At 31.9% G+C, this 15,278-nt stretch overlaps 1 protein-coding gene across 1 annotated transcript; it reads right to left on the minus strand.

The window, feature by feature from the left end:
- Nucleotides 1-8,341: 8,341 nt before the first annotated feature.
- Nucleotides 8,342-13,966, minus strand: LOC139513133 (toll-like receptor 4). The gene is made up of 2 exons (XM_071301361.1): nucleotides 13,543-13,966; nucleotides 8,342-10,926 (listed from the first exon to the last, which is right to left on the minus strand). The coding sequence occupies exon 2, from the start codon at nucleotides 10,900-10,902 to the stop codon at nucleotides 8,428-8,430; it is 2,475 nt and encodes an 824-aa protein (XP_071157462.1). The 5' UTR covers nucleotides 10,903-10,926; nucleotides 13,543-13,966; the 3' UTR covers nucleotides 8,342-8,427.
- Between the last annotated feature and the right edge of the window lie 1,312 nt (nucleotides 13,967-15,278).

Below are 15,278 nucleotides of genomic sequence, written 5' to 3' on the forward strand. Positions count from 1 at the left end.
CCAACAGATTAGGAATAAGGGGCCAAAAAAGGCCCATATAAGCATTTTTCTTGGTTTTCGCACAATAACTCTAGCATAAGTAAACAGAAATCTATGAAAATTCAACATAAGGTTTATGTCCACAAAAGGAAGGTTTGGATTGGTTTTGGGAGTTTTGGTCTCAAAGGATGGTTGGTATTGATTTTGGGATTTGAAGTCCCAACAGTTTGGGAATTAGGGGCCAAAAAAAGGTCCCAAATAAGCATTTTCTTGATTTTTGCACAATAACTTTAGTATAGGTAAACAGAAATCTATGAAATTTTAATATAAGGTTTATGACCACAAAGGGAAGGTTGGGATTGATTTTGGGAGTTTTGGTCCCAACAGTTGAGGTATTAGGGGCCAAAAAAGGTCCCAAATAAGCATTTTTCTCGGTTTTTGCACAATGGCTTTAGTATAAGTAAATAGAAATCTATGAAATTTTAACACAAGGTTTATGACCACAAAAGGATGGTTGGTATTGATTTTGGGAGTTGAAGTCCCAACAGTTTAGGAATTAGGGGCCAAAAGGGGCCAAGACTAAACTTTTGTTTGATTTAATCAAAAAATGAATTATTGGGGTTCTTTGATATGCCAAATCTAACCGTGTATTTAGATTCTTAATTTTTGGTCCTGTTTTCAAATTGGTCTACATTAAGGTCCAAAGGGTCCAAAATTAAACTTAGTTTGATTTTAACAAAAATTGAATTCTTGGAATTCTTTGATACTTATACTTAGATTTTTAGCTCACCTGACATGAAAGGTCAAGTGAGCTTTTATCATCACTTGGCGTTCTTCATCCGTAAACTTTTACAAAAATCTTCTCCTCTGAAACTATTGAACCAAATTTAACCAAACTTAGCCACAATCATCCTTGGGATAACTTATTTAAAAAATGTGTCCGATGACTTTGCCATCCAACCAAGATGGCCACCATGGCTAAAAATAGAACACAGGGGTAAAATGTATATTTTGGTTTATATCGTTGAAACCAAAGCATTTAGAGCAAATCTGACATGGGGGTAAAATTGTTGATCAGGTCAAAATCTATCTGCCCTGAAATTTTCAGATGAATCCGATCAGTTGTTGTTGGGTTGCTGCCCTAAAATTGGTAAATTTATGGAAATGTTGCAGTTTTTGGTTAATATCTTGAATGCTATTATAGATAGAGATAAACTGTAAACAGTAATAATGTTCAGAAAAGTAAGATCTACAAATGGGACAATATCCCTAATGCGCCTTGAAATGAGGAACTCAAAAGTCATGTGTAAACAAAAAATCTCTGTAGTGATATTTGACTCATTTCTATGATAAACAAATGACTGAGCTGAACCATTTGTGTTAATTTAGAAAGTAAGGGAACACAGAATAAATGTGTAAAAACTATGGAGCCATTAAATGTGTTCAAAGAATTAAATTTTTAAAGAACTTATTGTGTCAAAAATGGGATTTTTTACCATGAGGAGCCACATCGCAAAAGGATACTCGGGGGTTTGCTAATTTACGGAAAAATGAATCACACTTCGTACCCCGAAAATTTAACCACATATGTAAAAATGTCTCAGCTTCGAAACAAGCCATCATACATATACAAGTTTATGATATGGGCTGAGCAACAGAAGAAAACGTTACCATTACTGCCTATGTAGAAACAATTGCGCATATTGCCCCAAATAAGTCAACATGCCCAAAATTGTCAGAGGACCCCTTAAGGAATTATTGCCCTTTATAGTCAATATTGAACAACTTTTTGTCTTTTTTTGTAACTTGTACAAAAATCTTCTTCTCTGAAACTACTGGGCCAAATTTAACCAAACTTGGCCACAATCATCATTGTGGTATAAAGTTTTAAAAATGTGTCTGATGACCCTGCCTACCAAACAAAATGGCCGACATGGCTAAAATTAGAACATAGTGGTAAAAGGCAGTTTTTGCTTTATATCATTGAAACTAAGACATTTAGGGCAAATCTTTCAAGACTTAAACGTTCATCAGAATAAGATTTATCCTCTAACAAATTTTCAGATGAATCCGACAACCCGTTGTTGGGTTGCTGCCCTAAAATTGGTAATTTTAAGGAAATTTTGCAGTTTTTAGTTATTATTTTGAATACTATTATAAATAGAGATAAACTGTAAACAGCAATAATATTCAGCAAAGTAAGATCTACATGTAAGTCACATGACCAAAATTGTCAGAGGACCCCTTAAGGAGTTATTGCCCTTTATAGTCAATATTGAACAACTTTTTGTCAATTTTGTAACTTGTACAAACATCTTCTTTTCTAAAACTATTGGCCAAATTTAACAAAACCATTACTAGGGTATCTATTTAAAAAAAAGTGTCTAATGACCCCGTCTACCAACCAAGATGGCCGACATCACTAAATGCAGTAACAGGTGAGCGACACAGGCTCTTGAGAGCCTCTAGTTTATTATGGGCCCGGTTATCAAATTGGTCCACATTGAGGTCTAAAGGGTCTTAAATTGAACATTATTTGATTTCATTAAAAAATTAATTCGTGGGGTTCTATGATATGCTGAATCTAACATGTATTTAGATTTTGGATATTGGACCTTAATAGGTAAATGTCCAATTTAAAATTTTTAAGTTTTTAAGTTTAAGTTCTTCTTCTTCTTCTTTGTATAAGCTTCCTATAGACAGAAACACCTCTAATGATATTAGAGTATATATGAGGGTAATTTTGTGGATATTTTTTTTTTTTTGTTTCTTTACAACTATGTACAGCACATTATGTGTATGTTTGTTATTATATGTACTTTTTTGTTTTGTTGTTGTTGTTGTGTCTTTTAAAGTTATATATACAGATATTGCTTTTTAACTTGTTTATTATCATATGATTATCTTATTTACATGTGACGATGATGTGTGTTTCTTATTCATGCCAGTGACAATAAAATTACCTACATAATAGATGCTTACATGGGTGTAATTTACATAGGGAGTTTATGATGTTAAAAAAAAAGAAAACTTGTTAAAATATCAAAATAGTAGCCAATGCTTAAAATCTAAAACATATCTTTCATTTCATCTAGATATGATATCCAACTTTGCTCAGTATGATAAAACAAAATTCATATTAAAAATACATTATGATTTTAATATAATTATTTTGTGCTATATTTTAAGATGTTTGTACCATTTAAAATTTCAATGGTTTATTCTGTAAAAACAAAATCCTATTCAGTTTACCATAAAAAAAATAGGAAAATTAAAATGGCTAAAAGGATTAACAACGTAATAGTGAATAAAGGAAATTTATAAAAAAAAACAAAAGAAAACAAATAAAATTATTAAAAAAAGATTAAAAGCCATGATGGTGATATTAAAAGTTAAGACTTTATCTGATTCACTTGTTGTTTTAAAATTACTTTCACAATATCATGATCATTATATATGGTTGTTGTGCTTGCAAACGGGTGATTTTCACCTTCATGTTGATATTATTATCAGAATATATCCTTCAATGTCCTTTTTCACTTTGAATATAGGGTTTTGTTTCAAACCTCTACACTAGTATAACTGTCACTACATGTACTATGTATATATATTCATTGGCATATATTATTTGTTGTTTAATGCATCCAGTACTTCTATTCTCTTTGCGTTGGAATAATAGATTTCTACATTTTTCTTCTATCTTGGTCATGAGTTCACTACTTATGTTCAGTGTTTCTTTGAAATTATTACAATCCAGTATCAATTGTGTTATTTCCATCTTATTGCAGCAGAAAGCATTCCATTTAATTGGATCAATACTATCCAATATTTCCATTTTTATCTCTACATAGTATTTCTCTCTTATTGTACTTAACACTGGACAAGAGGTAACCATATGAATAATATCTTCATTTTCTGTATTGCACAGCTGACATAAGTGTTCTTAGACCACATTCGTTCTGGGTCAGAAACCTATGTTGTGTCAACTATTTAATCACAGTCCAAATTCAGAGCTGTATCAAACTTAAATGTTGTGTCAATACTTGCTCGGTACTTATATATCCCACCGATGTGTTATTATGCTATGGTAACATTTTGTAATTCTGATTTTCGTTTTTTATGACATATTTGTTTGTTTTTATAGTAATTAAGATAATACCGCAATAATGACTTTTTCACCTTTTTTCTTGTTTGGCTTGGTCATTTTTATAAATTTCCTGTCTGCAAAACTTTAAATTTTTCGAAAAATAAAGGACTTTCTAACCCATGCATAGATTACCTTAGCCGTATTTAGCACAACTTTTTGGAGTTTTGGATCCTCAATGCTCTTCAACTTTGTACTTGTTTGGCTTTATACATATTTTGATATGAGCGTCACTGATGAGTCTTATGTAGACGAAACGCGCGTCTACATAGAGATGAACTGTAAGCATCACTAATGTTCAACAAAGTAATATCTACAAATACGCCAACATGATCAAAATGGTCAGTTGATCCCTTAAGAAGTTATTGTCCTTTATAGTCATTTTTAACAATTTTTCGTAAATATTTGTAATCTTTTACAAAAATCTTCTCCTCTGAAACTACTGAGACAAATTTAACCAAACTTCTCCACAATCATCCTTCGGGTATCTAATTTAAAAAATGTGGTCGATGACCACGACCGCGAACCAAGATGGCTGACATGGCTAAAATAGTTCATATGGTAAAATGCAGTTTTTGGCTCATATCTCTGAAACCAAAGCATTTAGAGCCAATCTGACGGGAAACAATTATTCATTAGGTCAATATCAATCTGCCCCTGAAATATTTAGACAAATCAGGCTGTCGTTGTTGGGTTGTTGGCCCTGAATTGGTAATTTAAGGAAATTTTGCCATTTTTGGTTATCATCTTGAATATTATTATAGATAGAGATAAATCATGTACAACAAGGTAAGATCTACAAATAATTCAACATGACCAAAATGGTCAATTGACCCCTTAAGGAGTTATTGCCCTTTTTAGTAATTTTTTTACATTTTTCATAAATTTTTTACATTTTTTATAAAATTTTACATTTTTCATAAAATTTTTACATTTTTCATAAATTTTTTTTTACATTTTTCATAAATTTTGTAAATTTTTTACATTTTTACAAAATATTTTCCACTGTAACTACTAAGCCAAGTTCATTATAGAAAGAGATAATTGTAAGCATCAAAAATGTTCAGTAAATTAAGATCTACAAACACATCACCATCAGCAAAGCACAATATTGTCATCAATCCATCTGCATCCTTTGTTTAATAAACCCACAGACCAAGGTGAGCGACACAGGCTCTAGTTTCTACTTTTTGCTGTTGACGGAATTAATTGGAATTATAGCCCTTAAAATTAGAAAATAAATTATACATTTTTTCAGATTTGGTGTTGACTTTTATACATTACTGTATATAGGTGATTTGCAGATGAGGTTTCGTTTTTTTTTCTGTTAACAGATTTTTCGGGATTAGTTTGCATTCGATTATATTCTTGTTTTTACAATGTTCATATGATCTTCGATAGAAAGACATAATTTGGAAGCACCTGCAATATTCCACTGTTTTCGGAATTTTTAGAAATGTATCACATATGTATTTAATGAGATGTATAATATTGGTATACACAGTATGTGATTTTTTGGCTTTTAAAAAGTTTTGTCCTACCATGACTGTTATTAATTTAACTGACTTGTTCACATTAAAGTTTATTCATGATCATAATATATTGTTTATCTATTATTAAAAATGTTTGTATTCAGATATCGCAGATCAAATTTATTCGTTTATAGTGTATTAATGTACGTTTTTTGATTGAGTTAAGCCTGCCAGTTGATATCTTATCGTGTGTTTTTCTATGTTGTGATGTTATGGTATTGTTTCAGAAAAAGGGAGAAGGTTTGGATCCATTAACACGTTTAATCCCGCTGTAAATGTTTGCACCTGTCCTAAGTCAGGAATCTCATGTACAGTAGTTGTCGTTTGTTTATGTAATTTGTACGTGTTTCTCGTTTCTCGTTTTTTAGCTCACCTGGCCCGAAGGGCCAAGTGAGCTTTTCTCATCACTTGGCGTCCGGCGTCCGTCGTCGTCCGTCGTCCTGCGTCCGTCGTCGTTAACTTTTACAAAAATCTTCTCCTCTGAAACTGTTGGGCCAAATTAATCCAAACTTGGCCATAATCATCATTGGGGTATCTAGTTTAGAAATTGTGTGGCGTGACTCCGCCAACTAACCAAGATGGCCGCCACGGCTAAAAATAGAACATAGGGGTAAAATGCAGTTTTTGGCTTATAACTCAAAAACCAAAGCATTTAGAGCAAATCTGACATGTCTAAAAATGTTCATCATGTCAAGATCTATCTGCCCTGAAATTTTCAGATGAATCAGACAACCAGTTGTTGGGTTGCTGCCCCTAAATTGGTAATTTTAAGGAAATTTTCCCGTTTTTGGTTATTATCTTGAATATTATTATAGATAGAGATAAACTGTAAACAGCAATAATGTTCAGCAAAGTAAGATTTACAAATAAGTTAACATGACGGAAATGGTCAAATGACCCCTTTAAGAGTTATTTCCCTTTATAGTAAATTTTTAACCATTTTTTGTAGATCTTAGTTATCTTTTACAAAAATCTTCTCCTCTGAAACTGCTGGGCCAAATTAATCCAAACTTGGCCATAATCATCATTGGGGTATCTAGTTTAGAAATTGTGTGGCGTGACCCCGCCAACTAACAAAGATGGCCGCCACGGCTAAAAATAGAACATAGGGGTAAAATGCAGTTTTTGGCTTATAACTCAAAAACCAAAGCATTTAGAGCAAATCTGACATGTCTAAAAATGTTCACCAGGTCAAGATCTATCTGCCCTGAAATTTTCAGATGAATCAGACAACCAGTTGTTGGGTTGCTGCCCCTAAATTGGTAATTTTAAGGAAATTTTGCTGTTTTTGGTTATTATCTTGAATATTATTATAGATAGAGATAAACTGTAAACAGCAATAATGTTCAGCAAAGTAAGATTTACAAATAAGTTAACATGACGGAAATGGTCAAATGACCCCTTTAAGAGTTATTGCCCTTTATAGTCAATTTTTAACCATTTTTTGTAGATCTTAGTTATCTTTTACAAAAATCTTCTCCTCTGAAACTGCTGGGCCAAATTAATCCAAACTTGGCCATAATCATCATTGGGGTATCTAGTTTAGAAATTGTGTGGCGTGACCCCGCCAACCAACCAAGATGGCCGCCACGGCTAAAAATAGAACATAGGGGTAAAATGCAGTTTTTGGCTTATAACTCAAAAACTAAAGCATTTAGAGCAAATCTGACATGGGGTAAAAATGTTCATCAGGTCAAGATCTATCTGCCCTGAATTTTTCAGGTGAATCGGACAACCTGTTGTTGGGTTGCTGCCCCTAAATTGGTAATTTTAAGGAAATTTTCCCGTTTTTGGTTATTATCTTGAATATTATTATAGATAGAGATAAACTGTAAACAGCAATAATGTTCAGCAAAGTAAGATTTACAAATAAGTTAACATGACCGAAATGGTCAGTTGACCCCTTTAGGAGTTATTTCCCTTTATAGTCAATTTTTAACAATTTTTTGTAAATCTTAGTTATCTTTTACAAAAATCTTCTCCTCTGATAATACGTGGCCAAATTAAACCAAACTTGGCCACAATCATCATTTGGGTATTTAGTTTTAAAAATGTGTGGCGTGACCCGGTCAACTTACCATGATGGCCGCCATGGCTAAAAGTAGAACATAGGGGTAAAATTCAGTTTTTGGCTTATAACTCAAAAACCAAAGCATTTAGAGCAAATCTGACATGGGGTAAATGTTCATCAGGTCCAGATCTATCTGCCCTGAATTTTTCAGGTGAATCGGACAACCTGTTGTTGGGTTTTACAAAAATCTTCTCTGAAACTACTAAGCCAAGTTAATTATAGATAGAGATAATTGTAAGCAGTTAGAATGTTCAGTAAAGTAAGATGAACAAACACATCACCATCACCAAAACACAATTTTGTCATGAATCCATCTACGTCCTTTGTTTAATATTCACAAAAACCAAGGTGAGCGACACAGGCTCTTTAGAGCCTCTAGTTTTTTTTTTTTTTTTAAATAGATTAAACCGTTGGTTTTCCCGTTTGAATGGTTTTAAACTAGTAATTTTGGGGCTCTTTATAGCTTGTTGTTCGGTGTGAGCCAAGGCTCCGTGTTGAAGGCCGTACATTGACCTATAATGGTTTACTTTTTTTAAATTGTTATTTGTATGGAGAGTTGTCTCATTGGCACTCACACCACATCTTCCTATATCTATTATCAAACAAGACTACACACAAAACTAATCGTTTATATGTTTAAAAGTAAATATCTATCAGAAATCACATATATAAAACGATATGAACTTTTACATTGTATACTTTTACAAACTTTGAATCTCCCTTACTTGTTTTTCAACGTAAGAAATTAAATCTTCTCCACTTCTTGGAGTATATGGCGTATTTTTTAAAACATAACGATAAAATTCTTCATTTTGAATTAACAAATTTGTCTCATCAATATCTTCTAGTAAAATTAGTATTAGAATTTGCCTTCCGGTCTCATATCCTTTGTGAATCCCATATCGAAACTCTTGAACACATAAACCATCATCGAGATAATCCTGTGTTAAAAAACACACAATACAGTCACTCTGTCCTAGACCAGCTGTTAATCCTGGTACTTCTGGCTCACCATACTCAATTTTATGTTTTCCAAAACAGGAAAAATCCATTTTTTCTAAATGTTCTTCTACTCTTGAAACGACTTCCGACGAGCGATCTGAATATGACAAATAAACTACATATTTTTCATCATGGTCAAGCACTTCATATGGTTGAACATGTCGACTGAATAAACTGATGATGTGTTTTCGTTTACCTTTATTATAGTAAATTATTGCAATTATTGATAGTAACAGGGTAAAGAGAAGGCATCCTATCACACTATAAACTGTGATTTGCAGTGACTTACACGAATTACTCAGCTCGGAGAATAGTTCGCTTGCCCGATTTAGAAAAACGTAAGATCCATTTTTAAACTTACATTTATAATTATAAAAATTTACGAAATGAATATGATTCTCATTAAACCACTTAAGAAAATCTGGATTCTGACAGTCGCATTTTAGTTTGTTGTTTTCTAAATTTATAGTTAGATTATTAGTCCTAAATAACTTGCTCAGGATGTCACGTTGTATATCTGAGAATTCGAATATCGAATTGTTTTGGAAGTCAATGAATTTTATTTTATATAAATCTTGCAAATGAAAATCCAGTGCTGTTAAAACATTGTCTTTTAAAAGGAGTTGTTCAAGATTTCCTAAATTTGAAAAGATAAACTTTGGGAGTTCTTTAATTTCATTGTGTGATAAATCCAGATATTTTAAATTCACCTGAGAAGAAAATATTTTAAATTGTGTATCTGTTGCGATTGTTTTCCCGATATGGTTGTCATTTAATAGTAAAACAGACAAATTTTTCATATCATTAAAAAAATCGGGATGTATAAAACGCACTCCATTACTTGATAAGTTGAACAGTTTTAGTGAATGTAATCCTTTCCATTCTCCACCAAATGTTTCAAATTTGTTTGATGAAAAGTCCAGAGTTTCCAGACAGTTGTTATAAAGACTAGCAGACGGTATCAATGAGTAATGTAAATTCATATGGCTGGCATATATGTGTCGTAATTTAGGTGGAAACTTAGGTTCATCTTTCTTTTCGCTTGCGATACTTTGAAAGAACACACTGATAAATGAAGGACTCTCTCCATGGGACAAAGTACTCTGCAATTGGAAACTACAATCAAACGACTCTAGATTTTCAAGTTTGTAAAGTACTTTTACAAATTTGCCATTGGTAAATCTATTGTCCCTGACAGATAAGAACTTCATCGTTTTTGGAAGTGTATAAATTACATCTTGTTCCATTCTTGCGATTTTATTTTGATCTAAGTAAAGCATCTCCAAACTTGTGTTTTTCAATTCCGTAAAAGCATCTTTTTCGATAATAATTTGATGTTTTCTATGTATGTACTTAAGCTTAAGAGCTTTTATATTAGTCCTTTTTAAATTTAGTGTTGCGTTTTTCACCCCCGTCATTTCTAAATGATGATTGAAAGAAAGATTCAAATCTTCAAGCTTCTCAAGCTTGGAAAATGCTCCTGCATCAATTGAATAGATTTCACATAAACTGAGATCTAATATAACGAGATATGGACAATTTACGAAATGATCTTCACGTATTCTGTTAATGGTACAATACCCATTTATTCCAGAAAGGGATAAAATCTGCAAGTTTTTCAACTGCATAAATGCCTTATCAAAACTACTATGGTTTTGTCCATCAAGTTTCAAAGTAGTTACTTTTTTAAGATTCAAAACACTAACAGGATATGAAGAATCTTCAACCAAAAAATCTTTATAGATTCCATACATTTCAAAAACTTGGACATTTTCAAGAAATTTGAATGCATTTTCATAGATTTTACCCATGGACATTCGGTTGTAGTTCAGTTTTAACGTTTTTAAATTTATCATTCCTATAAACATTTCGCTCGACAGTTCTTCAAGATGATTATTTGATAAGTCTAAATAATTTAATTCATGTAACCCATTGAACTGACCATATTCCAGTGCTGAAATATGATTATTGTTCAATAGAATAAATTTAAGTTCTTTGTAGTTTCGAATATCTGTTGGTACATGTGTTAGTCCTTCGTATGAACAGTTTACTCGATACGTACGGTTATCTCTGTATCCACATGAACATTTTCCCGGACACATACATACTTGACCCGCTGTAATAATCATTAACACAAGGCTACAAGTCAATACTGAAACGTCCATCGTGACCATAGTGATATAACAAACTGACCAAACCTGTGTAAAATAGAGAAATTATACTTCCATATCATTCTGTGAATAAAGTTTTGAAAAAAATGAACATGGAAGGAATTTTTTTAAACTCAATTTCACTTACCCGACTCATTTTTTTTCTATTGGATTGTGTTAAGAAGTTTAAATCAGCATGCTTCTTTGTATATGCATCCCCTAAATCGGGCAAATTTAGAAACACTTTTTGACACATTGCATGAAAAACTAAAAAACATGTTATGAATAGAGGAGCGTATCTTGAACAAAATGAATTAAGACACACAATTAAATTTATATACCTTAAGTTTGTTCTTAATTTTCGGAATAATTGAGTACTACAAAATGCTTTGATCGAATTCTAATGCAGTCTTGGGAGTACGACCGTTTCCTCTGACCATGCAGAAGAGGATCAAGCACTTATCAGTAAAATTTGGAGATTTGTAGGCGTTGTAATGTTGTCAAATTAATGTTCACCGAGTTGGGTCAAATTCTAATATTTGATTTATTACACACTTAAACGTATATTCAAATTATAAAAAAATCTAAAATAAACAATTTACAATACATGGGCTCGATAATATGTTTCAACACTTCGTTTACATTTTAGTCTAGAGGCCATAAAATTTACCAGGAAGCAATATCCGACAGTCAACGGTCATATTGCCTGATAGAAACATAGCTACAGATATAAATGGATAGTGACCACGTGCAATTGGAGTTTTCTAGGTCTGTTTACTGTCTTTCGATAGGTTAAAATGTATGTTAATCATCCTTTTTACTTTTATAAGAATGAGGTTTTTTTAAATCGAATTAGTCAAGCAAATGGTTTGACCTTGTTTCACTTTCAATGTTGACTTTTTGGTTCTTTTAAAAACTGAACAAGCATAATTCATCTCTAGCTGAGGGGTTAAATTGGATGTTACATGAATATAGATTCAATGAGGTCAAATTTATCACTTGTAAGTGAATAATTATTCAGCAAGGTTTCTTGCCTAAATTTGACAAAATTGAACAAAACAGTCTGCCAGAGGCGAATAGTTATTTCACTTTTTTACCTTCATCAATGATTGAACAAAACAAATCATAAAATAACGAAAGGTTCCTATAAATTTGAATATAAGCAAATAAGCCATTTTAGGCTGAGAGGATGAAAGCATGATTTTAAAAGACAAATGTGCCTGTATATTTACATTGGTCGACATGAGGATCATCTGTACAGAACGTTCCTTGCAATGTGTCTGCAAAGTTTGGTCAAAATAGACTGAGTGGCAAAAAGAGGACGAAGATGTAAAACAAATTGACCACGTACGACAGCGGTAACTGAAGTGATTTAAAATCTAATTTTGAATTGCATTGCTTTGGGCGTTTTTTCTGTCTTTCCTTTTTGTTGTTGTTTTCCAGTGTGTATCGAATCAAAACAGTAAAACTTTTTTTTATTTAAGGTATAAAAAGGTCTAATTTCAAAAACTTGTTTTTAAACCTAGATACATAAACTTTATTTTAGCGAATGAATTGACCGTGAAAGCACCTGGCTATTTATTTTTAAAAAATTTGAATATAAAACTCATAAAAATATCTCATTAAATGACAGCGTTCATATAACATTACTAAAAAGATAGAATATAAACTACCATAAAATAAATCTGAAATTTTGATAATCCATGCGATTTTTTATGGAAAATGTAACTATGAAAGATATACTGGTTAGGTCAAGGTACCCACATTGCGCCCAATTAGGCAAAAATATAAGCGTACAAGTTTTATTAGAAACAATTTGTACTTTTATGATTTGACATTATATACACGTATTTCAACATGTCCGAATAAGCACACCACAGTGCTCGCTATCTATTCATATTTATATATTCATGTTTCTGTCGTCAACATTCTTCTGTTACGATCTCGATGTTTTATTATATGCCATATAGACTTAAATACACCCGAATTGCTGATACATATTATCGAAGTCCATACATTGTCTATTGTTTATCTTTAGACTTCTTGCGATTTGGAAATATGTGTTTATAAGTATGTCATAAATCAAATATCAGAATTTGACAAATCATGCCCCTTTAATCATGGTTGCAATTTAGGTTCTCCTCATTACAGAATCATGGGTCGTGTCAATCCAATCTTTCTATGATTCTTTGTTATTTTTCAAATGTAATTGGTTGAAACTGTATAGACATTAAGATGCAGCTACAAAATAAACACAGAATGGAAACTTTTGTGTGGATCTTAAATAGAAGAATGTGCAAAAGAAAATGCAACATTCTCTTTACCATAAAGCCTAACTCAATAATTAATCCCAATTCTTAATATTGAAAACGGATTACCAGATACTGTTATTAGAGAGCTACCTTTTGACTTGTATGTGTGGGCAAATTGAAATTTGAAAACAAAAGCTGGACAGGAGTTTTAAGTAAAAAAAAGGCAGGATGGGCAACTTTACAAAAAAAAGGCAGGATCACAATTTTGTAAAGAAAAGTCAGGATAAACTAGAAAAAAAGCAGTATCGAATAGAGTGAAAAATGAAAAGACAGGACAGAGATTACAAAAAAAAAATGCAGGACAAAATCCCCCTACTAAAAATTAAATGGTAGCTTCCTAAATAATTCATACCTTTCTTTTGATTTCTCAATTTCCTTTTGTGATCCTGGGAATGTCACAATCAGCTTTGCTTGGATTTGCATGCAGTGTATATTTGAAATAAACCCAACTGACACGTCACAGACTACGAACTTTTTCTCAACGACTTTCCTGACCAAATTTTGTACGAGTTGAATGTTTACTTCCTCTTTTTACCTAGTCAGTGTCGAATTTGTGGCCAACTTCCATTTCCCGAAGAGATTTTTACATAAATGTCGAAAATAAATTATCTGGTTTTCGTGTTTAAAACACTGTCACATACTGACAATTTCTGTTTTATATTTATACTTGTTTACCAACAGATTTTTACAAAAGTTGAATAAGATATGGCTCGTTAAATAGTAAACTTTGTTTATAAACTCTTATGGCGTTTTATTACTTAGGATGTGATTCAGACCGTACATCCTTTTATATACATAACATTTACGATGAGATATAATACTCTCATCAGAAATGCTATAAGAGGCATATATTACCATAACGTAGAGTTTTCGTACAATATATGAAAAATTAAATAGTTGCACCCTGATTATAAAGATGCACATGTATGTAACTGCTTCGCTTTATTAATAAGTTCTTTATATATTTGGTTACATTGTTACATAATTATTTACTTACTAATATAAGTATTTCACATGGGACGTTTTCGCTGGATACAACAGGTTAGCACATGCAAGTTTATGTTTTTTTAAAGAACGGTTAAATGAGAGAGGCCTTTTGGTTCAGTATAATTCATAATTCTAAAAGACGATAATCATTATTCGTCACTTATTCTATCCTTTTTGATTTAAATATATTGCTCCTTTTTAAAGTTTTCGTCTCTTCTTGACTTTGATGTAGTTATTAGTTTGAGGAGGTAAATTAAAGGTTAAAGGAGGTGTTCATCTTACACAAAAACTGCTCCAATAAGGTTATGATAAGGAAGTAAATACATTCTCACTACATAAGTTGTACGTCACCATCACGATTTGTATGATCGTTACGATAATCAAAATCACCTGCAGTATGTTTTCACAGCTTTAGGTATATGACTACAAGAAAAGTCGTCTTAATATCTGTATTTCGCCAATTATATTCCCTTTCCCGCTTGTGATATTTCGATTGAGTGTTGATTGGCATAGCGGATAATGCATGTTAATTAACCTTGACGACGCACTCGATCTCGGTTCTGAAGGAGCTCATGTCATTCCACCAATTGTCATTTGCTATCTTGATGTGTCTTTTGAATTAATTCATTAGATTTCAAAATAGGTAAATTACTGTTGTGCTAAGAAAGAAGATTAAATAATACCTTGCCAAAACGTCAACTATCTATTTACAGACATTAGAATATATAGAGCATATGTGTACGTGTGAAGTCAAATAACAAAAGAAAATCACTTTATTACACTCATATTCTATAAGGTTATCAAATGATGTTTATGGGATGGGATTTTAAATGACCTACACTAAATGCAAGTATTTTTGCGAAAATATATTCTAAAACAGAATACTGTTTATTTTGAAATGTTATTTTTCATAATCATCACCATATTTCTTTTATAGTTAGAAGATAAAAAATGAAATATTCAGAAGGAAGTTATTCAGTGTAAAACAAATATTTGTACATTCGATAGACAATCAATCGATACAACACATCAAACGATTTGACAACTGTCATATTCTTGACTTGGTAATGTCATTTTCAAATGTAGAAAATGGTAGATAAA

Source organism: Mytilus edulis, chromosome 2 (assembly GCF_963676685.1).
Source record: "Mytilus edulis chromosome 2, xbMytEdul2.2, whole genome shotgun sequence".
NCBI classification, from domain to species: Eukaryota; Metazoa; Mollusca; class Bivalvia; order Mytilida; family Mytilidae; genus Mytilus; species Mytilus edulis.